Here is a 26,957-nt window from a genome sequence, read left to right as displayed (position 1 = left end):
TTTGAACTTGCAGAAAAAGTAGATTTACAATCAAACAGATTTTTATTTATTTGAATTTTGCTCACACCTTTTTCAGTAGTAGCTCAAGGTGAGTTACATTCAGGTACACTGGCTATTTCCCTGTCTCTGGAAGGCTCACAATCCAAGTTTGTACCTGGCAATGGAAGGTTAGGTGACTTGCCCAAGATCAAAAGGAGCAGCACTAGGATCTGAACCAGGCATCTCTGGATATCAAGACCAGCGCTCTAACCACTTGACCACTTCTCCACTCCATAACAGATTATCTGTCTGCAGCAGGTTGAATAACTTCTGCTGTACTCTTGTGGTTTGTATATTACCAGACCTCCTCCCTGCCATTATATCTTACATTAGTGAATTCAGGTTGCAGTTTGCTTGCATGCAGGGTCAATGGAACTGCCTTGCCATTTTTTTATGAACACAATTTGTTCTCTGCTCTTCCATTCTGTAGTTAGCACTAGTTTAGCAGGTGCATAACAAGGCTGTTATTCATGGCTCTTCCCCAGCAGTCTGCGTTAATTTGCACTCTCTCCTATGATGATTTTCTCTTTGTCATTTTAAACTTCAATAATCCGAGGCTTATTTGTGAAATCCATGGTTTCAACTCCTGCAAGTTGCAGAAGTGAGTTTATTGGCATATGGTCCATCCTGTTCATATCACAATGCAGAAAATGGAGTTTATCCCCTAAAAGTAAAAGAAAAGAATTAAGTCTGCAGCGCAAAATACCGCTTTTACGTAGAAGCTCATCAGCTGGGGCTGACCCGGTGGCAGTGCTGGCCTCAAGTCATGCAAGGCAGTTGGTTTGCTGCTCCCTAGGCTGGCTGATACTTACAGTCCCTGAGAGCAGGAGCTGGGGGTCCTAGCCAGCGTGCAATGGTAGCACCCATGAACCCAACTTAGGGCTCATGATTACAGAGTTCTGGAATGAAACTTGATGCAGGGCTTCTGGATGACAACTGTTGTTTCAAGCACTAATAAGCAAGTTGGAAGGGCATATAAAATGGAGAAAAATCCCCAGCTAGGTGGAAATGAAGGCTTATAACACAGTATTCCAGGCCTGGAACTTTTCTTCTAACTACTGAGTACTCCCTCCCTCCCCACAAAATAAATCCTATGTAAACTATACTAGCAGTTCAAAATGAAAACTAATTATTAGCTAACGATTAATGATTAGGTACAATCAGTTGAATAAGCAGGAAAACAATTCTCTTTACCTTCTGAGAAGACAGTTATTCTGGCAACCATGCTGGCTGACACCAATTGTCAAAGCCACACTTTGGACTGCAGGTATTAAAATGTGTATACCAGTATATAAAACACAGAAATATATAAAGCAAGGCACACAAATGGGTATCAGGGAAAACTGAATCCTGAAACCATTTGTATCCACAAGTCAGCAACAACCAAGGCTGCTACAGCAGCCATTCAAAACCATGCTGGCATGGGAATATAAGATCCATCCAAAGATCCATCAACCCCAGCACCCCATCTCACAGTGGCCAATCCAAGCAATCAGTACCTGGCAGAACCCCAAGAAGTAGAGCCATTCCTTGTGGTTTATTAGGGTTGCCAACTGACTGGTTGTCAGCTGGCCTGGTTAGTTTTTAAATGGCCAGGCTAGCTGCTGGCAGAGCCTTCAAACTAGCAATTGAAAAGCTGGTTTTCTGACGTGCTAGTGGCCAAGTAGAGAAAACAAAATCTGCCAACAGCCCTAAACATATATACAGGTGTGCCAAATATAGTAGCTGACCCAAGGCTTGCTCAGCCCTTGCATTCCAGCATCTCGTTTTCTGGCCCATCTCATTTCCCCCCCTCCCCATAGTCCTTCAAACTCTCTATCACCTCCAGTGGCAGTGACTTATGCACACTGCTGACTCCAGTTGGCCCTAAGCCTTAGCAGGACTCTGCTGAGTCCTATCCAAATGGAAATAGGAAGTTGCATCAGAGGAGGTGGGATGTGGCAGAAGGAAGGCTCCGTGGCCAACAGGAGGCAGCATTCATGATTTGCTGCTAGAAGCAATAAAGTAAGTTTGAAGGACTGGGGGGGGGGGGGGGAGGGTGGATGAAGAGAGAGCGAGATTCCAGTTAGCAAGGGATGAGGGGGAGAGAACAGAAGGGAGAGAAATGCCAGACCACCAGCTTGAAGGAAAAAGGAGCACAAATGCTGAACCCACAGTGGCAGGGAGAGTGAAATGTTGGAGCTTTGTGGAAGGGGGTGTGGGAGGAAGGGAAAAGGAGAGACACTGGACAGAATGGGGCCAGAGAGGAAAGAGAGAGATACTGGACCATATGGTGGGATGGAAGAGAGATGAAGAAGCTAGTCACAGGAGAGGTAGAGAGACACAGAGGGGCATGGACGAAGTACAGGGACGGATACAGACATATCCCCTTCACCTGTGCCCAACAGTGATGCTTTAAGGACACAGAAGGGAAATGCTGGACACTGGGGATATAGACACAGAAACAGTACTAGGCATGGGGAGGGGGATATAGTTGCAGGGGAGATGCTGGACATGGGTGGGAGTATAGTTACACAGAGAAGCAATATTCAACACAGGTGGGGACATATGGACACAGGGGCATGCTGGACACCGGCATATGGACACAGACAATACTTGGTACAAGGAGGGAGATATGGACACAGAAAGGAGATGGTGTACATGGGGGTAATAGGAACATAGAAGGGAAGTGCTAGATATGGATGAGGGAACATAAGGACAGGGACACAGGAAAAGATGCTGGACATTGAGGAATGGGGACAGAGAGAGATGATGATGAACAAGTGGGGATATGAACATAGAGGGGAGATGATAGACGGGAAGATAGGAACAAAGAGAATGGAACCACTGAACATGGGGAAAGATAGGGCACAGGGAAAGGAGATGCTGAAAATGGGGGAAGGATACAGAAAAGGGAAATGGATGATGGCCGCAGAAACCAGAGACTGGGACCAATACAATTTGAAAAATACAACAAAGATAATTTTATTTCTATTTTGTGATTAGAATATCAGTTTTTGGAATGTACATTTGCTAGAGCTGGTGTTGGACATGTTAGGCCCTGAGCAGAAATTTGAGAGCAGATCTCAAAGCCTACTACCACCTTCTTCAGGCAGGCTTGGGACCCTCTCTGGCCAGGGGGCCAAGAGAAATTGTCCTATTTGCACCCCCAACACCATCCCTGACAACTGTTATTTTTATATTTTGCATCTCTTTCTATTTACAGAGAGAGCCACCCTCTTGATGGCTTTTGTTCTAGAGCTAGACTGGAACAATATCTTGCAATTATAGTTCTGATATATGAAAGCGAATTTCTTTAATGTCAATGAATTTTTCCTAACTTTTCTCAAGTACACAGTGGAAGAGGACTTGAGGTTACACCCAATGGTCTCCTCTCTTAGCACTAGCTTTTTGATAAAATTTCCCCGTCACTGTTTTATAAAGCTTACTCTCCAGTCTTATTGCTTAGACTTCAGGAATACACATACAGAACATTTAGAGTATGTTTTTAATTTGTAGTTATAACCTGCATAGCAATTGATAAGGGTAATTTGAGATCCTTTATTTCTGTTTGCTCTTTGATAAAATGCACCTGAGCTATTTCAGCCTTTATGACAAACACAGTTGGGATATTCTAACTTGCACAATGTCCCAGTTATCTTTTGAAGATACCTCAGTTCGAACCAAGTGTTTAAGCAACTGTTGGGTTTCCTCCATGAGCTTGTTTATATGCTGCTGCAATTCATGGTTTGGTAAAGTTCTTTTACAAACTATTCCTTTGCTTGCTAAAAGCAACATAAACCTTACTGGTGGGGAGAGAAAGAAGCATAACAGTTGAAATTATTGCCCAAATTAAAGACTATGAAGCCTTCTGAATTCTACACCACTGTACATGTTTTCACCAAAAATTCCCCTTAGAGCTATGTTTTATCTGACAACGGACTCAACCAACGTACCTGGACCCACAATCACAGCCCCACCCTGCTGCGCAGGATCTCCCTGAAAATCAAAGGCAGGGCCTGTCATTGCTCTCCAAATGCTTTTAATATTTCCTGAAAGCACACTGAGGGCTTGGTGCTAAAATATCACAGCAGAGACAGAGAGAGAGAGAGAGATTGATTAAAGCATCAGTCAATAAGCAACCATCAAAAATCATAACAATTAGGCAGGCACCCAAACAAATTAATATTTATCTGCTACACTGAACACATGCCACATGCATATAATATACTGAGAGTTTTGGCAACAAGATTTCTATCTCCAAAAAATCTCACAGTGCAATGTTTTTATGAAGGGCATTTTGTGCCAAAATATAGCAAATGTGCAGCTTCCTATAGAGAAAAAAAACGTTTTTTCTAGTGGTTATGTATTACACATTTGCATTTTTTTCTCTGTCATTTGGGGGGGGGGGGTGTACCTCAGACTTCTTAAGGGTAGTAACAAAACAGACTCTTAAGGGAGGACTGAGTGCTGCTAGAAGGGAGGGACCGCACTTTCTCCAGGTCTGAGTCATGGAAATCATACCTTTCCAACAGTGTTAGTTACTGTCTTTAAGCGTATATATGACACACTTTTTATGCTATTCTCTTTCAGGGATCATTTTGACCTCTATCAGCTTTTTGAATAGGAAGCTGAAGTGCCTCTGGGAACATATCTTCATCTTTCTTCTTCTCCCGTTAGCTCTGAGTATCTAGGACTGGCGTTAAGGAGTAGCAACCAGGGCAATTGCTCTGGGCTCCCCAAGCCTGCTTTGAAGCTGAAGAAAGCATAGCTTAATGTGGACCAGGGTCTCCTGCCTTGGCCCCCTACATGTCAAACACCAGCATTATATGTATTCAATAGGCTCCCTCCAAAACCCCTTCCTAGTTCTGCAAGGGGTCACACATCAAAAAGATGCATGCTAGGAATTATATTCTACATGCAGTATCCTTGCTAAATATATATATATATATATATAAGTAGATGTATGAACAGAGGGCCATGACACTGGTGTGAGGTTCATTCTTTCTCCCCTACCCTTCTACATTCTAACTTTTTCATCCTCCTCAATCTCTACTCCATGCCAACTATTGGCCTGAATAGCCTCTCTGAAGATGTATGCCATGTCCTCTCTCTTCCCCAATGTATTTATTTATATTTGATATACCATCCTTCATACAGAGTGGTTTTCATGCACTTTAAACAATACAAATGTAGAAGGAAAAGGAACAACTTTAAATAGGAAAGAGAAGAAAAGAAAAAATAAGGCAGGGAGGAATAAACACAGTGAGGGCAGACCATAACAATCACTATGTTGGCTAGTAATTCATAGCTCCAAGACAGAGGAGTAAGCGGTCATAAATAGAATTCAATTCTAAATCCCACCTCTGAGGCACTTTTAAAGCATAAAATCTACTCAGTCCACACATGGTATCCTTTCTATACTCACAAATTCCTCCCCCAGGGAGACTAACTTAAAAGGTCCCATATCTTTTCTGTGTTTCTCAGTCTGTCTCAGACTGTAAGCTTTAGGGCCTCTGTACTATCTCTGTCATTCTATAATCTTACCCTGGATTTTATCTGAAAACTGTGCACACAATTTGAGTAACGAATCGATAACTAGCAATAATTGGGTGCTAATTATTGCAGTTAATTGGCTCCAATTAGGGATGCTATTCTATAAAGATGTGTGTGCATATCTTTTAGTATACAACAGAAAAGGGGCATGGGCATTCACTAAAGATATGCACGGTAGTATAGAATTCAGGGGATCTGCGTCTAGCTTATGTGCAAGGTTTTGCACCAGGTTTCAGCTGATGTACATCCTCGTGCCCAAACTTAGGTGCAGATCCCAGCACTACATGCTGTTCTGTAAATGGCGCTCAACTCTGAGCATTGTTTGTAGAATGGTGCATTCTAAAAAAAATGCTCAGTGTGCATTTTTTTTGGCACCGAAATTCGGGCACTATTTACAGAATCTAGTCCTTAGGATAAGCAGCATAAAATCTATTTTACTGTTCTGGGATCTTGGCAGGTACTTGGAAACAGGATACTGGGCTTGATGGACCTTCAGTCTGTCCTAGTATGGCAACACTTACAGCATCCTCATTTTTTTTTTTTTTTGCTTTCCATTCATAAGTGTTGCCATACTGGGACAGACCAATGGTCCATCAAGCCCAGTAAGCCTAGTATCCTGTTTCCAACAGTGGCCAGTCTAGGTTACAAATACCTGATAAGATCCCAGAACAGCAAAAGAGATTTTATGTTGCTTATCCTAGTAATAAGCAGTGGACTTTCTCCAAGTCCCCTAGGCTAACTGCTTTTACCACATTCTCGGAAAACAAATTCCAGAGTATAATTATACGTTGAGTGAAGAAATATTTTCTCTGATTTGTTTTAAACTTACTACTTTGTAGCTTCATTACGTGTCCCCTAGTATTTTTGGAAAGAGTAACCAAGCGATTCACATCTACCCATTCCACTCAACTCAGTAGTTTATAAACTTCTTTCATATCTCCCGTCAGACGCCTCTTCTCCAAGCTGAAGAGCCCTAGCCGCTTTAGCCTTTCCTTATAGGGAAGTCATCCCATCCCCTTTATCATTTTCGTCACCCTTCTCAGTACTTTTTCTAATTCCACTATATATTTTTTAAATGCAGTCAAAGTCTTAAAAATAATCATCAGTACTTTAATCGTTATCCTGGAGTTCAAAGATAGCCAATGTAAAGACTTCAAAGAAAGATGTAACATGATTGTAATCCCACAATCAACCATACAGCAGCATGTTGTACAACCTGTAATGCTTTACAACAAGAATGAGATAAACCCAAGTAAAGACAATTACAATAATCTAATCAAGACATAATTAGACTCTGAACCACTATCCGAAAATCTGATCGAGGAATCATAGGTTTAATTTTGCTTAGAAAATGTAACTGATAGAAACAAGGCATAAACTACCTTCGCTACTTATACCTTAAAATTCAAGTGTGCATCCAATACAATTCCAAGACTCACAATCTGATGTTTAATAGGGTACAAGAAAGTCCTGGCGTTATACTGGATCAACCTGGCTATAAATCTCATGACTAACAAGCATAATTTCAGTCTTTGCTAAATTTAAAGCCAATCTATTATTCTTCATCCAAAATTGAATAGCATCCATACATTGCTGTAACTTTAGACAACCAGTTACAAAATCATCATCAACCAAGAAAAAAAATCTGAATGTCATCTGCATACTGGGTCAGACCAATGGTCCATCTAGCCCAGTATCCTGCTTCCATGGCCAATCCAGGGCTAAGTACCTGGCAGAATCCCAAATAGTAGCAAGATTCCATGCTGTCAATTTCAGGGCAAGCAACAGCATCGCCCATGTCTATCTCAATAGCAGACTATAGACTTTTCCTCCAGGACCTTGTCCAAACCTTTTAAAACCCAGATATACTAAATACTGTAACCACATTCTCCTACAACGAGTTCCAGAGCCTAACCATCTGTCGAGTGAAAAAAAAATTCCTTCTATTTGTTTTACAAGTATTTCCATGTAATTTCATTGAGTGTCCCCTAGTTTTTCCACCTTTATTAATATGTGGAATACATCTAATCTGGGCATCCAAAATGGTATTTTTAAACCATGTCCACGCCCGATTTAAATCCTAACCTTTGTGGCTGATCCTTTTAGCTTCTTTTTAGCTGTTCTTCTGCCTTGTTTTGGGGGAAGGAAAACAAAGAAAGGATTAGAGATGGGGAGGAGAAAAAAAAAAGGAGATGCAGTGGTGTGGGGAAGAAGGGCTGGTGCCAGGAGACCAATACCTCCTGTTGCGTTGCAACCATGAATGCAAATTTTAAACATGACCACATACCAGTACTAGCGACCAAACCACAGAAGTGGAAAGAGCAGCAATGTCCCATGAAAAGTCACAGGAACAGGAGAAGAGTGGGGACAGAATCAGGCTCTTCAAGAAAACAGACCAAGGTCGTTCAATGTAGATATAAAATTTATTAAAAGACTAGTAAAAAAGGCCCGTTTCCGTAACAAATGAAACGGGCGCTAGCAAGGTTTTCCTTGGAGTGTGTATGTTTGAGAGTGTGTGTGAGAGTGACTGTGTGAGAGAGAGAGAGACAGAGTGAATGTGCGAGTGTGTGTGTGACAGAGTGAGGCTGTCTGTGTGAGATTGAGAGTGTGTGTGTGAGAAAGAATGAGAGTGTGCGGCAGGGGCCCCCCCTCCGTCTCCCGCCCTCCTTCCCTCCCAGCTTCAGGGTCGTGGTCCCCCTCCCTCCACCTTTCAGGGTTGTGGCCCCCCCCCTCCCTCCCACTCCCACGTTCAGGTTGGCTCCCTCCCACATTCAGGCTGGCTGGCTGGCTCACCCCCTCCCTTCCACCCTCTGACGTTCAGGCTGCCTGCCTGGCTCCCTCCCTCCCTCGCACGTTCAGGCTGGCTCGGGGCGATGGTAGTCCTCCCTTCCTACCCCACTGGGGCTCCCCGAGGACACGTTTGGAATAAATGGTCGAGAAAAGGCACTGAACCGAGGCACGAAGCTGTTTGCACTGCACAGGCTCTTTTGTTACATCATCTGCATGCTCACACAGATAAGCCCCATTTTAGGAAGAATAGTATTAAACCTTCGCTAATAAAATTTGCAAAAATTCAGCTTACACCTGGTCATGCTAGGTTTTATCTTGTAGTTTACCCTCTTCTTTTTGCCCGAGGGTGAGAATCTATTTTACCAAAAATTTTCACACAGGAACAGAAATAGAAAATCCTTGCCTGAGCTTTCGATTGAAAATACTCTGCGGACTGCGTATTCCCCCTCTGCCTTAATGTAAATCCCTGTGGTGGTGGAGTTTGGTATAGGCGTGGCCGGAAAAACATCCAATAGTAGGACGGGGGTGTATCCGGAAGTATTCCCTTTGTGGCAGGTCTCCACGTGAAAGCATCTGTAATGGTGACTATTATGTCTTCTTTTTTCATAAATAACAAACCACGCAAAAATGGACTTGTGGAGGTGCGTGGGACTGGCAAGAAGCGGAAGAAGGTGATTCGTGTCGTAGCGACGGGTGAGTGATGCAATTCGTTGAGTGTCAGTGCTCCGCCCTTGACATCATCACATTGTGACGCGAGGGCGGGGCAGACACTCATGGGGAAAAAGCGATCTACACAACTACATCTTCCAGTTTCAGGCGTCCTTCCGGCTTCATTAGAACGTTGGAGGTGCGTTTTATATAGAGAGATCACGCAACACCTTTGTAAGGTATGGTGAAAAGTATGGCTTCTTGGTGCCATTAGTTTGCAAAAGGTCTTTTTAAACACCACAATGGTTTTTAAAGATTTACTTCTGAAGACTTTATCCATAAGGATTTTTTATACACGTTTACCGAGACTCCTGAAGGAGGCACTTTCAGTGCAGAAACATGGTACCGTGTTGAGTCATCTTTTAATAAATGTCGTATCTACATTGAACCTCCTTGGTCTAGTGTTTGAAGAGCCTCATACTGTTCTCACTCTTCTCCTGTTCACATACCCAGTACTACCATTTGGAGGAGTAGCCTAATGGTTAGTGTAGCGAGTTGCGGAAACAGTTCCACTACCTGTTATATACCTCTTAGACCGCTTAGGTCTAAGAGGTATATAAATACGTAAAATGAATGAATTTCAAGGACAGTGTTTAGCAAAATAACACCTCTTTCCAAGTGCACCTTGGTTTCCCATGCACAACATTTTGGTGCTCATATTCAAAGCACATAGATTTATAAAGTTACACGGAGGCATATTTTCAAAGCACTTAGACTTACAAAGTTACGTAGAGGGGCATTTTCGATATTATGGCAGAAAAACGTCCAAGTGTCAGGAACGCCCAGATCCCACCCTTAACACTCCCCCGACATGCCCCCTTGTGATTTGAACGCACCTCTGACCAGGGGCGTAGCCACGGGTGGGCCTGCAGTTTTGGTTCAGGCCCACCCAGCAGTGGAGGCAGCGGAGCGGAGGGAGCAGGCTGAGCTCCAATCCCGCATCTGCCTCCCCAGCCCGCCACTCCCCCGCCGCCGCCCGCCGTACCTTTAAATATTACAGTTTTGCTGGAGTCGCGGGCAGCCGGCATTGAAGACATCGGCAGGCTTACGCCGGTTCCAGCATCCTTCCCTTCCCTCGTTGCAAGTCGGATGATGGCTCCGCCCTCTTCTGACGTATTTCCTGTTTCTACGAGGGCGGAGCCATCATCCGACTTGCAACGAGGGAAGGGAAGGCTGCTGGAACTGGCGTAAGCCTGCCGATGTCTTCAATGCCGGCTGCCCGCGACTCCAGCAAAACTATAATATTTAAAGGTACGGCGGGGGGGGGGGGGGCGGAAGGAAACAGGGCATACAGGAGAGGAGGGTTGCTGCACATGGTGGAAGAAGAGGAGAGGGCAGGGGAGAGGAGGGTTGCTGGATGAAGGGAAGGGGAGAGGAGGGTTGCTGGATGGAGGGAAGGGGAGAGGAGGGTTGCTGCACATGGTGGAAGAAGGGGAGAGGAGGGTTGCTGGATGGAGGGAAGGGGAGAGGAGGGTTTCTGGACATGGTGGAAGAAGGGGAGAGGAGGGTTGCTGCACATGGTGGAAGAAGGGGAGAGGAGGGTTGCTGGATGGAGGGAAGGGGAGAGGAGGGTTGCTGGACATGGTGGAAGAAGGGGAGAGGAGGGTTGCTGCACATGGTGGAAGAAGGGGAGAGGAGGGTTGCTGGATGGAGGGAAGGGGAGAGGAGGGTTGCTGGACATGGTGGAAGAAGGGGAGAGGAGAGGGCAGGGGAGAGGAGGGTTGCTGGATGAAGGGAAGGGGAGAGGAGGGTTGCTGGATATGGTGGAAGAAGGGGAGAGGAGGGTTGCTGGATGGAGGGAAGGGGAGAGGAGGGTTGCTGGACATGGTGGAAGAAGGGGAGAGGAGGGTTGCTGGATGGAGGGAAGGGGAGAGGAGGGTTGCTGGACATGGTGGAAGAAGAGGAGAGGAGGGTTGCGGGATGGAGGGAAGGGGAGAGGAGGGTTGCTGGACATGGTGGAAGAAGGGGAGAGGAGAGGGCAGGTGAGAGGAGGGTTGCTGGATGAAGGGAAGGAGAGAGGAGGGTTGCTGGACATGGTGGAAGAAGGGGAGAGGAGGGTTGCTGGATGGAGGGAAGGGGAGAGGAGGGTTGCTGGACATGGTGGAAGAAGGGGAGAGGAGAGGGCAGGGGAGAGGAGGGTTGCTGGATGAAGGGAAGGGGAGAGGAGGGTTGCTGGACATGGTGGAAGAAGGGGAGAGGAGGGTTGCTGGATGGAGGGAAGGGGAGAGGAGGGTTGCTGGACATGGATGGAAGAGAGGGAAGGGAGAGAGAAGAAATGCTGGACATGGATGGAGGGGATGGAAGAATGAGGAAGGAGATGAGATGAGGGAAAAGGAAGAGAGGAGAAAAACTGCACATGGATGAAGAAAATAGGCAGAAGCTGGATCCACTAGACAGTCAAGTCTGCAGAGGACCCAGCTTTTACTTATGGATATAGAGCAAGAAATGAAAAAGAAAGGAGGAAAGTAAAGAAATAAATGGAAAGGAAGCCCTGGAAACGGAGTTAAGAGGACAGATAGCAGCAGAATCGGATACTGGGCCAGCATGATCAGAAAAACAGTCACCAGACAACAAAGGTAGAAAAAAATCATTTTATTTTCATTATAGTGTTTGGAATATGTCCACTTTGAGAATCAGGTGCTCAACATTAAAAGTTTATATTTATTTACTTATTTATGGCATTTTATCCCACATTAAACATGAATTAAATTGGAACCTGGGATCATTTAATTTTTTTTTCCTGGAGACAGTAATGCATTGCCCCCCCCCCCAGGTTCTCTCCCCGGCTATAGCCAGCTCTGCAATTTTGAGGGGAGGTGGACGAGGGGGGGGGGGGAGGTGGACGGGCGCAGAGGTGGACCGGGGAGAGAGCCTGTTGTTAAACATTTACCAGCACACCACTGTCTAGTGCCCACCCATCCAACCTGTTGGCCCACCCAAAAATTGACTTCTGGCTACGCCACTGCCTCTGATGGACTTCATAGAAAAGGTCTAAAAAATTGGTTTCAAAAATACAATTTTGGACGTTTTTATGAGAAAAACGCCCAAATGCAGATTTAAGCCACTTTCTAGGCATTTTTCTCTTTTGAAAAGGAGAACCATAGCAACCTATGGAACCTTGCAAGTTTACATGCTTTGAAAATGAGCCTTTTAATGTTTAAATACATTTTCTAATTAGTGGCTTGCAGCCTATCTTGGTTATTCTTTAGGGTTATGGTTTGACTTTTTTTGCCACCTTTCCTTAGTAAATAAAAAAAGGGTGTACATAACATCTTCAAAATAGAAAAGAATACAAACTAAGCAAAGGAAAATATACTTTTGATCTTGGTGGGGGAGGGGGACTTCCCTGCCTTAGGCCTCCAGTTTTAATTCATTATCAATTCCAATTCTACTCTTAACATTTGCTACCAGCAAGTTCCAGGTTTGTACCTCTGTCTACCCGAATGCATTCCCAACTCCTGGGCATTTCCCAGCAGTACCTGGCCCAGTGCGTGTGTCCAAGTCCAGGCCCTGGCCCGTTCTGAACCCTGTTCATAACTTAAGTGCAGTAACCCGATACGTACTTGCCCTATCATAGGCACAGCTGCAGCATCCTCCGCTGGAAACAAAGACTGCAGTGCCCCCTGGAGCTCAACCTCAGTCAGTACATCTCACTTTTCAACACAGCCTCAAATCAGAAGGTTCCTGTGGGCAAAATGAGTCTCTTGAATGGCAAACCACAGTGTCATGGGGCTTGCTACACATTTTTCAAGAAAACAAAGGGAAGCCTGGGGAGAGGGGGGAGTGGGTAGCTTGGTGGAGGAGTTTTTAAGATGCCACAAGTAGGATTTTATTTGTTCAACATACACAGTGTAATATGAAAAGTGACCCAGGTTACTCCAAATGTGAAGCACCGATAGACCATTCATTACACGGCTGATATTATTCCAACTAAGTGTACAACAAATGAGGTACACCTAAGCTGAGATGAGGAGAGCATCACTCCTACCTGATGTGGTGCTTGTTTCGCCTCTTTTCATCCCAAGCACTTTGTAAATCTCCCTCTCTGGATCTACGTAGATTTCATGATGATATCCTGTCAAACAGCAGAACGGCTGCAATAATAGAGACACACTTCACAGTTTTGTTCAGCTGACGTTGTCCACTAGCATTGAACTTAAATATTTTCTGATCTCACAATAGAAGATATTTCAGCAGAAGAAATGCTAGGCCCTGTTAGTAAAACAGCATCCCTCCAAGACCTACCTCAAACTGTACTAAGAATGCCCTTACCGCAATGTGCTGGTGAGACTGGCCAATAACAACAAGCCCAACATCTACGTCCTTCAACATGAAACAGAAAGAGAGAAATGCGTATTTATCGACTGTGGTTTAGTGGTTTTAAAAGATCTTTGATGTTTTTTGTTTCTTCAGTATTATTTCCTAACACACATGGCTACTTTCTTTCACAGAGGAAAAACTGCAATTTCACAGACCTAGTTCACATAATGGAGTAGTGCAAAACAATGAGCGGGTAATATTCAGCCCCCAACTATACGCAGCTTCTAAGCCGCTCAGAGCGGTGGTATTCAACGCTGAGGTAAGTGCACTAATCTTGAAGTTAACTGGTAATTGGTTAATATTCAGTCTGGTGCCCAACTAACTCAGCGAATAAAGTTTGGACAGCCTTTTTTTCCTTTCCCAAATGTATGTGCTTGTTTAGTTGGTTTCTGGAATGGCTCTGCCCAAGCTCCAGCCCCAGACTGTGTCTAACTTAACCGGCTAGGGAATGGGCGGTTAGCAGAGATATTCAACTGCACTACCACTGAATATCAGCATCCGGCCAGCTCAGTGGGGTTTAAACAGGCAGGAGACCCAAACCTTGAACACAAAAAGGTAAAAGCTAGTGTGTAATAAACTCCATTTTATACACAGTCCTGTCAGAAGGGTGCAGCAGGGGCGTAGCCAGACACCCAATTTTGGGTGGGCCTGGGCCCAAGATGGTTGGGCAAAAGAACACCACCCCATCCCACAGATGATTTGGTCTCTTCTTCTCTCACCTGCATGTCATATGGTCTCTCCAACATCCCCCCTCTCCTGCATACCTTTTAAATAGTAGATTAGCAAGCAGTAACTAATACACACTACTCATGTTGGCTCCTCATCCTTCCCCACTGATGCAACTTCCTGTTTCCACTTAGGTGGGAATACGTCAGAGGGAAGGCTGTGGGGCCGGTGCGAGCAGTATGTATCAGTTGCTGCAGGTGAAGATCTGCTATTTACAAGGTATGCAGGAGGGATAGTTGTTGGGAGTTTTCGGCTGGTGGGGCTTGGGAATCCCTGCCAGTCACATTATAGGTGTGCTGCTACTGGGTAAGCCTGAGCCTAAAGTGGGTGGGCCTGGGCCCACCTTTGGCTATGCCACTGGAGTGCAGTGATTTAGTTCATACCTCTGTCAGGAGTTCAAAGCAAGTTACACTCGGACCCAGCAGGTATTTTCCTGTTCCTTGAGGGCTTACAATTTAAGCTGGTACCTGAGACAGTAGAGGGTTAAGTGACTTACTCAAGATCACAGGGACCATCAGTGGAATTTGAACAGGGCATCCCTGATTATCACCAACTGCTTTAACCATTGCATAAGTGTTGCCATACTGGGACAGACCGAAGGTACATCAAGCTAGTATCCCGTTTCCAACAGTGGTCAATCCAAGTTACAAGTACCTGGCAAGATCTCCAAACAATACAATACATTTTATGCTGCTTTTCTTAGAAATAAGCAGTGGATTTTCCACAAGTCCATCTTAATAATGGCTTATGGACTTTTCTTTTAGGAAGTTATCCAAACATTTTTTAAACCCCGCTAAGCTAACTGTTTTTACCACATTCTCTGGCAACTAATTCCAGAGTTTAATTACGTGTTGAATGAAGAAATATTTTCTCCGATTTGTTTTAAATTTACTACTTTGTAGTTTGATTGCGTGGCCCCTAGTCCTAGTAGTTTTGGAAAGAGAAAACAAACAAATCACGTCTACCTACTACTACTACTATTTAGCATTTCTATAGCTCCACTCATTATTTTATAGACCTCTATCATATGTCCCCTCAGCCAGCTTTTCTCCAAGCCGAAGAGCCCTAGCCGCTTTAGCCTTTCCTCATAGGGAAGTCGTCCCATCTCCTTTATCATTTTCGTCACCTTTCTCAGTACTTTTCTAATTCCACTATATCTTTTTTGAGATGTGGTGACCTGAATTGCATCCAGTATTCAAGGTGTGGTCGCACCATAGAACAATACAAAAGCATTAAAACATTCTCATTTTTGTTTTCCATTCCTTTCATAATAATACTTAACATTCTATTTACTTTCTTAGCCGACGCCGCACACTGAGCAAAGGGCTTTAACATATCATCAATGATGACTCCTAGATCCCTTTCCTGGTCACTGACTCCTAATGTGGAACTTTGATTCATGTAACTATAGTTCGGATTCCTCTTTTCCACATGCATCACTTTGCACTTGCTCACATTAAACGTTGTCTGCCATTTGGATGCCCAGTCTCCCGGTCTTATAAGGTCCTCTTGTAATTTTTCATAATCCTTTTGAGATTTAACTACTTTGAATACTACTACTACTTATCATTTCTATTGCGCTACAAGGCATACGCAGCGCTGTACACCATACACAAAAAGACAGTCCCTGCTCAAAGAGCTTACGATCTAGATAAGACAGGCAGACAGACTGAACAATTAAGGGTAAGGGAATAAAGAGGTGAGGATGAAAGGATAGGGCAAGTGAGCAGTGGTTAGGAGTCAAAAGCAGTGGTAAAGAGGTGGGTTTTAAGTTTGGACTTGAAAACGGTCAAAGAGGGGGCTAGACGTACAGGCTCGGGAAGTCTATTCCAGGCATGAGGTGCAGCAAGATAAAAGGAACGGAGTCTGGAATTAGCAGTAGAGGAGAAGGGGACAGACGAGAGATTTATCAACAGAACGGAGTACCCGAGGGGGGGGGGCGTAGGGAGAGACAAGAGTGGAGAGGTACTGGGGAGCAGCAGAGTGAATGCACTTATAGGTCAATAAGAGAAGTTTGAATTGAATGCAGAAATGCATAAGGAGCCAGTGAATTGACTTAAACAGAGGGCTAATGTGAGCATAGCGACTTTGGTGGAAAATGAGCCGCACAGCAGAGTTTTGGACTGATTGAAGAGGAGAGAGATGGCTAAGAGGGAGGCCGGTGAGAAGCAGGTTACAGTAATCAAGACAAGAGGTGATAAGAGTGTGGATAAGGGTTCTGGTAGAGTGTTCAGAGATGAAGGGACGGATTTTGCTGATGTTATAGAGAAAGAAATGACAGGTTTTGGCAATCTGCTGAATGTGAGTAGGAGAGAGAGGTGTCAAAGATGACCCCAAGGTTACGAGCAAATGAGACAGGGAGAATGAGAGTGCCATCCACAGAAATAGAGAAAGTGGGGAGAGGAGAGGTAGGTTTAGGGGGAAAGATGAGAAGCTTGGTTTTAGCCATATTAAGTTTCAGATGACGCTGAGACATCCAGGCAGCGATACCAGATAGGCAGGCTGAAACATTGGTCTGGATGCTGGTTGAGATTTCGGGGGTAGAGAGGTAGATTTGAGAGTCATCAGCATAGATATGGTATTGAAACTTTGTGTTGTCAGCAAGTTTAACTACCTCACTAGTTACTCCCATCTCTAGGTCATTTATAAATATGTTAAAAAGAAGCAATCCCAGCACAGACCCCTGGGGAACCCCACATCTGCACTTCTCCATTGAGAATACAGTCCATTTAACCCTACACAATACCTACCGGCTCACCTTTATCCACATGTTTGTTCACCCCTTCAAAGAAATGTAATAGATTGGTGAGGCAAGATTTCCCGTCACTAAATCCATGTTGACTTTGTCTCATTAATCCATGCTTTTGAATATGCTCTGTAATTTTGTTCTTTACAACAGTCTTTACCTTTTTACCTGGTACCAACGTCAGGCTCACCGGTCTAATTTCCTGGATCACCTTTGGAACCATTTAAAAAAATTGGCGTTATATTGGTCACCCTCCAATCATCCGGTACCATGCTTGATTTTTAAGATAAATTACATATTATTAACAATAGTTCTGCAAGTTCATTTTTCAATTCTATCAGTACTCTGGGATGAATATCATCCAGTCCAGGTGATTTGCTACTCTTTAATTTGTCAAATTGCGCCATTACATTCTCCAGGTTTATAGAGATTTAAGTTTCTCTGACTCGTCAGCTTTGAATACCATTTCTGGCACCGGTATCTCTCCCAAATCTTCCTTGGTGGAGACCGAAGCAAATAATTCATTTAATCTCTCCACTATGGCTTTGTCTTCCCTGTGTGCCCCTTTTACCCCCCAGTCATCTAGTAGTCCAACGATTCTTTTTCAGGCTTCTTGCTTTTAATATACCTAAAGAAGTTTTTACTATGTATTTTTGCCTCCAATGCAATCTTTTTTTTCAAAGTCTCTCTTTGCCTTCCTTATCAGTGCTTTGCATTTGACTTGCCATTCCTTATGCTGTTTCTTATTACTTTTAGTCAGATCTTTCTTTCATTTTCTGAAGGATTTTCTTGTAGCTCTAATAGTTTTCTTCACCTCACTTTTAAACCATGTTGGCTGTCGCTTGGCCTTCATTCCTCCTTTTTTAATAAATGGAATATAACTGGCCTGGGCTTCCAGGATATTTTTGAACAACATCCACGCCTGGTGTAAATTTTTGACCTCTCATTTTATCATAGTCTCCTTTTTGAAAGTTAAATGCCAACTTATTGGATTTCCTGTGTGTACTTACTCCAGAGCTTATATCAAATTTGATCATATTATGATCACTGATATGAAGTGTCTCCAGCACCATTACCTCCTGCACCAGATCATGCGCTGCTCTAAGGACTAGGTCTAGAATTTTTCCTTCTCTTGTTGGCTCCTGTACGCGCTGCTTCATAAATCAGTCCTTGATTTCGTCAAGGAATTTTATCTTCTTAGCATGCCCTGATGTTACATTTACCCAATCAATATCGAGGTAATTGAAATTACCCATTATTATTGTGCTTCCCAGTTTGTTAGCCTCCTTAATTCCTGATAACATTTCTACATCTGCCAGTTCATCCTGGCCAGGTGGGCGATAGTTCACTCCTATCATTATCCTTTTCCCCTTCACACATGGAATTTCAATCCATAGGGATTCTAAGGTATGTGTGCTACAGAATTTTCAGTCTATTTGATTCAAGGCTCTCCTTAATATACAATGCTACCCTTCCACCAATTTGATCCACCCTATCACTACCATATAATTTGTAACCTGGTATAAGTGTCCCACTGATTATCCTCCTTCCACCAGATCTCAGAGATGCCTATTATATCTAATTTTTAATTTAGTGCAATATATTCTAACTTTCCCATCTGATTTCTTAGGCTTGTGGCATTCGCATATAAATATTTCAAACTATGGGGTAGGTTTACTAAGGCACGTTAGCGTTTTAATGCGCCTTTAAAGTTAAGGCACATTAAATGCTAATGCTCCAATACATTTCTATAGGAGCATCAACTAGCTACATCTTTCTGTGGGATTTGCATATGTGATCAGGGTATAAGTGTGGTGTGGATGGTAATGCGAGTGAGTTGCAGGGATATTATTTAGTAGTTTTTTAATGCACTGATTTATCTTCACTAATAAAGATTTTGTAATTTATATTGAACAGGAGTACTGTTTGCTATTAATGTTTTAGGTACTTCCTATTGTATGCATATCCCCTATTAGGACTAAGAGTTAAAATTTAATGCCAAGAAGTGTAGCTGATGCACTTGGGTGCAGAAACCTGAAAGAGAGATACCGAATAAGAGGGGAGAGATTAGTAAGCTCGACTTGGGGTGTTGGTGTCTGAGGATCTAAAGGTGAAGAAACAATGCGACAAGGCGACGGCCGTGGCCAGAAGGATGCTAGGCTGCATAGAAAGGGGCATAACCAGCAGAAGAAAGGAGGTGTTGATGCTCCTCTACAAGTCATTGGTGAGGCCCCACTTGGAGTATTGTGTTCAGTTTTGGAGGCTGTATCTTGCTAAAGATGTAAAAAGACTTGAAACGGTGCAAAGAAAAGCTACAAACATGGTATGGGATTTGCGTTGCAATCCATACGAGGAGAGACTTGCTGACCTGAACATGTATACCTTGGAGGAAAGGGGAAACAGGGGTGACATGATACAGACGTTTAAATATATGAAAGGTATTAATCCACAAATGAACCTTTTCTGGAGACGGGAAGGTGGTAGAAGTAGAGGACATGAATTGAGGTTGAAAGGGGGCAGACTCAGGAGTTATGTCAGAAGTATTTTTTCACAGAGAGGGTGGTGGATATGTGGAATGCCCTCCCATGGGATGTGGTGGAGATGAAAACGGGAATGGAATCCAAACATGTATGGGAGGAATCCTGTTTAGAAGGAATGATGGTTCCATGGAATCTTAACGGAGATTGGGTGGCGACGCTGGTAATTGGGAAACAAAACGGGAGCTGGACAGACTTCTATGGTCTACACCCTGATCGTGACTGAATAGATAGGGATGGGCTGGAGTGTAAATTTTAAGGGGCTTCGACGTTAGCTTCAGAACTTAGTACAAGCACAGTGCTGGGCAGACTTCTACGGTCTGTGCCCTGAGAAAGGCAAGGACAAATCAAACTCGGGAATACATGCAAAGTATCACATACCATGTAAAATGAGTTTATCTTGTTGGGCAGACTGGATGGACCGTACAGGTCTTTATCTGCCGTTATTTACTATGTTACTATATTAAAAACAAAGCTAGCACGCCTTTGTAAACACAGGTCTATGTTTGTTCGTCCTATTTACATCTTGTTCAGCAGTTGACAGTGATAATTTGCAATCTTTTGTCTGCTTTTTATTTAAAGACACCTGGAGGGGCATAATCGAAAGGGACGCCCAAATTTTGTTGAGGACGTCCTTGCAAAATGTGCCGATGAAGGGGCGGGGAAACCCGTATTGTCAAAACGACGTCCATCTTTTGTTTTGATAATACAGTCGGGGATGCCCAAATCTTGAAATTTTGGTCGTCCTTAGAGATCATAGTTTCTGATTTTCGGCGATAATGGAAACCAAGGACGCCTATCTCAGAAACGACCAAATGCAAATCCTTTGGTTGTGGGGGGAGCCAGCATTTGTAGTGGACTGGTCCCCCTGACATGCCAGGACACCAACCGGGCACCCTAGGGGGCACTGCAGTGGACTTCATAAAATGCTCCCAGGAACATAGTTCCCTTACCTTGTCTGCTGAGCCCCCAAACCGCCCCTAAAACCCACTACCCACAACTGTACACCACTACCATAGCCCTTATGGGTGAAGTGGGGCACCTAGATGTGGGTACAGTGGGTTTATGGTGGGTTTTGGAGGGCTCGCTGTTTCCTCCACAAACGTAACAGGTATAGAGGGGATGGGCCTGGGTCTGCCTGCCTGAAGTGCACTGTACCCACTAAAACTGCTCCAGGGACCTGCATACTGCTGTGATGGACTTGAGTATGACATCTGAGGCTGGCAAAAAATATTTTGAAAGATATTTTTTGAGGGTGGGAGGGGGTTTAGTGAGCACGGGGGGAGTAAGGGGGGGTCATCCCCGATTCTCTCCAGTGGTCATCTGGTCAGTTCGGGCACCTTTTTGTGCCTTGGTCATAAGAAAAACACGACCAGGTAAAGTCGTCCAAGTGTTCATCAGGGACGCCCTTTTATTTTTCATTATGGGTCGAGGATGTCCATGTGTTAGGCACGCCCAAGTCCCACCTTCGCTACGACTCCAATATGCCTCCTTGAACTTTGGCCATCCCTGCGACGGAAAAGCAGTTGGGGCCGTCCAAAATCGGCTTTCGATTATACCGATTTGGACGACCCTGGGAGGACGCCCATCTTCCGATTTGTGTCAAAAGATGGGCGTCCTTCTCTTTCGAAAATGAGCCTGCTGGTCTACTGTGGTCTCTATTGCAAACTGTCATCCTGTCATCCCTGTCATCCCTAGTTTGATGATTAGACTTGTTAATATCACCTTTGCAGAATTAACAACAATGTTGGAAAAACGAAGCTGCATACCAAAGACTTTAGGATTTGTACATTGCATTGACAGCATGGGAGGATGATCAAATTCCACCTGCCAAATTGGTGACAAACAATTTAATGGTTGGTAAGGAACTTAAGGATTACACTCACCTCTAGGAAACTCCTGGGAATCTTTGCCAGGTCTTCCACATACTCTTTAGTGGTGTAGCAGAGGAAATGCTGAAAAGAAATCATAGTTCGCAAGTCAGAAACACAAGTGCTTAGCAGCTAAGAGAGAGAGACTTGATTAGTACTGGGGAGACAGTGACGATCACTGAGGTGTCTGGGTTTGGAAGTTTGAAGATCGGACTGCCTGACTGACAATGCTCTCCTGTGTCGTGAGATCCGGAAAAATCCGTCGTTTTAAACCAGATTTCAGTGTTACAAGCGGAGGATCCGTCTTTTACCTTGTTCCAATATCCACACACACCAAGCACCTTCCAAGTCAGAGCAAATGTGAACACAAGAAGGTGAAATAAACCAAAAGACACCCAATTCCTACCTACTCAAATTTACTTACAATCTCGCCACGCTTCCCACTGTGGAGAAAATGGCTCAAAACTCTGTTAGCTCTCTCCAGCGGCGCCAGCAATAGACCTCTGTCCCCTTCTATTTACCACGTTGGGCGGCGCCCCTTTTGGTTTATCCTGATTGACTATTTGCATGTAGCCGATCTACTACTACTATTTAGCATTTCTATAGCGCTACAAAGCGTACGCAGCGCTGCACAAACATAGAAGAAAGATAGTCCCTGCTCAAAGAGCTTACAATCTGACTTTTGCTAAGTCTTCCCTGGGTCTCCCCTTCTTACCCAGACAAATATGAGGATGATTCTCCGCTCCCGGAACAGCTGGCCCAAGCGGAACCGGTGCCCAGTCCGGTCAAGCACTAAATGCTGTGCAGCTTCGACTAGGGGGATGGCAGGACCAACAGGGCTGGGACCGTAGGTCCCGCCGATCTGTTGCATAATAGGACTAGCCATGATTAAGCCGGCAGCGAAAAAACAGGCTCGCTTTCTAGCCTTTAAGCCTTCCCCTTCTTTCTCAGCGTGCACACTAGTCTGTGCCGCCTTTGCGGAAACCGAAAATTGTGTCAGTGCACGCTGAGAGAGAAGGGGAAGGCTTAAAGGCTAGAGGGGAGTCTGCTTTTTTTTTTTTAGTCTTAACATTTTTATTGATTTTGTAATAAAGAAAGAACATTAATAACAACAATTGTACTACAATATGATATTGAAATTGAGTTAAAATAAAATTTTTAAACGCAGGGCGGGCTGGAAGGAAAGCAGCTGAGCCGACGATATGGCAGGGAGCGACAGGAAGTGCCACGGGGCCCCTGGAGGTGCGAGGCCCTGTGCGACCGCTCCTGTCGCCCCTGCCCAAGACTGGTCCTGTTAAGGCCGTTACTTCACCCTCCCGATGGAGAGAACAGGTCCGCCTGCAGAGGGAAAGCTGTGCGGAGTCGGCGCTTAGACGTCCGAAAGCCACCATTTATCCCTGTAGGTAGGCGTATAGAAAAGGTAATAATCCAAGAGCTCAGACAAACAACTTTCTGCTTGGCTGGGATAAGCCTCAACATGGTATAAAACGCAGTGTGATCAAGAAGGTAACTCTGTTCCCCTCATGAAACGTAAGTTCTGATCTGTGTGAGAACTATAGGAGAGTTTATGAGTGGTTGTTAATGACATTTGAGGGTTGTAGTTTTGGCCTTGCCCTGGATATTTTTCAGCATGAGCAAGACTAATTGTTAGAAAGTCTAAAACAAAGCCGTTGGAAACCCCATCCACTCCCAGTTTCTCTCTCTTCTCCTTCCTCCTTGGGCACCAGCTGCACCCACAGCTCTCCTTTCCTCTAGCAGCATAATGGGGGCTCCACCAGCATATCCTTCCTTGGTGGCCTTTGCAAGTTACCAATTATAGTCACTGGGTGCATAGGAGCCAACTTTTCAAAATTATTGGGGGTGCTAAGCGCAGTGGAAATAACCCTTCCCTGGACACATACAAGGAATTTTCTCAATACGGGGGTTCTCAAACCAGGGGCGTATCTGGACTCGGGCGGTAGGGGGGGGCAGAGCCAGAGGGAGGGGGCACATTTTAGCCCCCCCCCCCCCCGGCGCCACCGATCCCCCCCCCCCCGCCATTTCCGGACCCCCCCCTCGCCACCAATGACACCCTCCCCCGCTGCTGTCACTTACCTTTGCTGGCGGGGGACCCCAACCCCCCGCCAGCCGAGGTCCTCTCTTCCATGCAGGCTGCGCCGCTGCAAGTTGCAACGCTTCCTGTTCTTCTGAGTCTGACGTCCTGCACGTACAACGCGCAGGACGTCAGACTGAATTCCAAATTCTGAGTCTGACGTTCTGCACGTTGTACGTGCATGACGTCAGACTCAGAAGAACAGGAAGCATTGAAACTTGCATCCTGCACGGAAGAGAGGACTTCGGCTGGCGGGGGCTTGGGGTCCCCCGCCAGCAAAGATCGGCGACGGGTTGGTGGCGGGCGGGAGGGGGAGGTGGAGAGGGTCTGTGGTAGGGGGGTCCAGGGCGAAATCTGCGGGGGCCCAGGCCCCTATGGCCCCACGCAGATACGCCCCTGTCTCAAACACCCACAGAGTTGGTTCCTATGAGTGGGTGATCAGACTCCCCAGTGCTTCTCCACTCCTGAACTGGCTATAAAGACCTATATGTAATAAAGAAAGCTCTAGCTGGTATCACTCAGCCAGTAATGCTAATAATAGTAGTAACACTCAATCAGTTTTCCTAAATGGACTGTCTGAAGTCCTTGAAGGGTGAAACAAATATATATCCTGTATCTCCAGTTCAGTAATACTCTCTGCATTGACTCCTCCCCCACAACTGCAACACACAGATGCATGCACGTGCACACACGCTCCCGGATTTTATAAATGTGTGTGCAGCTTAATTGGACAAGCAGTAATTGGATGCTAACAATTATTGATAATTGGCACCAGTTAGAATTTCCATGCTATTTGATAATGCTTGGTGCCCAAACACAAAAGGGGGCGGGGCATTCTGAAAAGTTGGGCATAGTATTATTTAATATGAGGGATCCGTGGCCAACTTGTACACCAGGATTTACACCAGGTTTCAGCTGGCATAAGTCTGGTGCCCACAGCCGGGCATGAAAATCGACACTAAGTGCTGTTGTATAAAGGGTGCACACACTTAGTGCTGATTTTTTTCTAGCACCATTTACAGAATTCCCTCCATGATGTACAAATAGAATATTTCCTCTTACAACTTACCATATAAATTCTTTTGTCACTTCATTAACAGCAGCACAAACTCCATCCACTGCCAGACACTTTGAGGCATTCTGTAACTGGGCACCCGATAGGCATATATTCTTTATAGGAAAGTAGGTGTCTACCTAGTGTAACCAGGTACATATACCACCTCTGTAGTTGGCATAAATACTTGTGCCTAAGTGTGAGCACCTAAATGCCAGTGATAAGTGCATAACTTAGTAAATGTGCACCCCCCCGCCCATAGTCTGCCCAGCATCCATCCATGTGCACACCCTCCTGTAACATACGCCCTATGAATGACTTGTATGTATTTATAGAATAGTGCATAGGTGTATGCCTGGCATGTACATGCATATGTGTATGCACATATATGTTAGAATCTGAACAATTACATGTGGAGGAGTAGTCTAATGGTTAGTGCAGTGGGCTTTGATCCTGGCGAACTGGGTTTGATTCCCACTGCAGCTTCTTGTGACCTTGACAAGTCACTTCACCCTCCATTGTCCTAGGTACAAAAATTTAGATTGTAAGCCCTCTAGGGATAGAGAAAGTAGCTGCATATAATGTGTATAGTGCTGTTGTCATTTACTAGCGCTATAGAAATGATTAGTAATTGATGCATACATATTAGCACCTGTTTTATACAATTTCCCTCTTTAGGAAATACAAAAGCCTGCAAAAATCACACACCACATATGTCGTATCAAAACAGCACTAACTTCCAGAACTCACACACTATCAACTATGAAAAGGTTGCACTGCAAAAATATTACACTGGACCTAGAACAGGCACAAAAACCTCAGAAATACTATGAGGGGAAAAAAGAAACACAATGCCTCAGATCCCTACAGAGAACTTAAAGTTAGCAGAATCTCCTCATACACACAGACTCATCAAAAACAAAAAATGTTACCACAGATCTTGAATTTGCAGATAAAACCTGAAATAAGAACCTCGAGAAGCTAGACTCTGCCTGCAGTGCAACATTGGAGAAATGTATTATTTTGTGCTCTGACCCTTTTAACACTCTTGGATTCAAGCTTTTTATACATCGCCAACAGCTTGCGTTCGAGTTAATAGTGGGAATTCTACTCTATTTCCTCTTTCCAGGGGCACTCGCCAAGGGTGTCCACTTTCTCCTCTTTTATTTGCTATGATGATTATGGAACCCCTTGCAGCAGCTAACAGGATTAACTCGAATATTAGTGGAGTTCATGTGGGGGATAAGGAATTCAAGATAGCGTTATTTGCAGATGATGTTCTCTCATCACTTACACGACCTGTTCCTAATTTAATGGAAGAAATTGAGGCATACTCGGCTGTTTCTGGGTATAAGCTGAATGCCACTAAATCTGTGGGCCTAGCAGTAAATTCATACAAGTCTCAGAATCTTGTATCAAAATATTGTTAAATGTCCACCTCCTATCTCTGACCTCCTCACATAATGATGGAATAACAGCCCATACTATGAAAGAAGAGCAACCCACATCAGGTAATGTCTTATCCAGAAAACAATTTTTCTGGATAAGACATTACCCATCCCCCCCCCCCCCCTCCAATGAATCAGTCGACATCTATCAGAACTTCACCCGACCAACCAATGGCAATCTATATGAAAGGCACCACTCACATGTCTATTTTTCTCTCTGCTCATCCTCTACATTGTCTCTCAACAATATTGTAAGCAACAATACTATTCATCACTTGTACACTTCTCTTACCATTATGTAAGCCACATTGAAATGACTTGGTTGTAAAATGTGGGATAGAACAACTAATAAATTGAAATTGTGGCAGGCAGAGATCCCCACGCAGCCCAGCCAGCTGAAAACTCCTGGTGATCCAGTGTCTTAACTTTCTCCCTCAACCCACCTGGTACCTTTAAAATCCGTCAGTGCTGGGCTGGCATTGGGCAGCGACTCATACCAGCTGCTTGTTCTGGCCCTAAGCCTTCCTTCTGATGCAACTTCCTGTTCGTGGGACCAGGAAGTTGCATCAGAAGAAAGGCTCAGGGCCAGTGCGAGCAGCCGGTAATGAGTCACTGCTTGCTGTTGGCCCAACACTGAGGAATTTAAAAGGTACCTGGGGGAGTGGTTAAGATATGCTGGATTGCATGGTGGGTGGAGATGCCAGGTGGGGAATGGGCTTCCGTGCCCACCCACTTGGGGCTCAAGCCTGCCCAAAATTGGGTGTCTGGCTACTCCCTAGGTTTGGGGTTTCTTGTGGAAGATAAGTAAGTATGCATTGACCATGATGTAAATTCGATAAGCTGTTGTTTTCTGATTTATTATGTGTAGTACGGCATGTTCTTAGTTGTATCTCTTACCAGCTGGGGACTAGGGCTGTCAGGCTATAGATCCTCTGCAGCTCCAGACTGTGTTTCTAGTTCCTCCGGGAAGGGTCACTGAAATCCAAACATCTAACCAGAATTCCTGGTAATGCTGGGGGTTACATGCTGTGTGGCAGGACATCCATGTATTGGTTCCTGGTGAATGGTTACAGTTTTCCCTTGAATCCCAT

General features: G+C 44.6%; 1 protein-coding gene across 1 annotated transcript; it reads right to left on the bottom strand.

The window, feature by feature from the left end:
- Positions 1-531: 531 nt before the first annotated feature.
- Positions 532-22,158, bottom strand: PRXL2C (peroxiredoxin like 2C). Its single transcript, XM_030191966.1, has 6 exons — positions 21,988-22,158; positions 21,288-21,356; positions 13,345-13,395; positions 13,050-13,166; positions 3,975-4,095; positions 532-703 (listed from the first exon to the last, which is right to left on the bottom strand). The coding sequence occupies exons 1-6, from the start codon at positions 22,156-22,158 to the stop codon at positions 576-578; spliced, it is 657 nt and encodes a 218-aa protein (XP_030047826.1). The 3' UTR covers positions 532-575.
- Positions 22,159-26,957: the final 4,799 nt, after the last annotated feature.

This window comes from Microcaecilia unicolor, chromosome 2, assembly GCF_901765095.1.
Source record: "Microcaecilia unicolor chromosome 2, aMicUni1.1, whole genome shotgun sequence".
Taxonomy (NCBI): domain Eukaryota; kingdom Metazoa; phylum Chordata; class Amphibia; order Gymnophiona; family Siphonopidae; genus Microcaecilia; species Microcaecilia unicolor.
The sequence above is the reverse complement of the archived record's forward strand: the minus strand, read 5'-3'. Positions and strand labels throughout refer to the sequence as shown.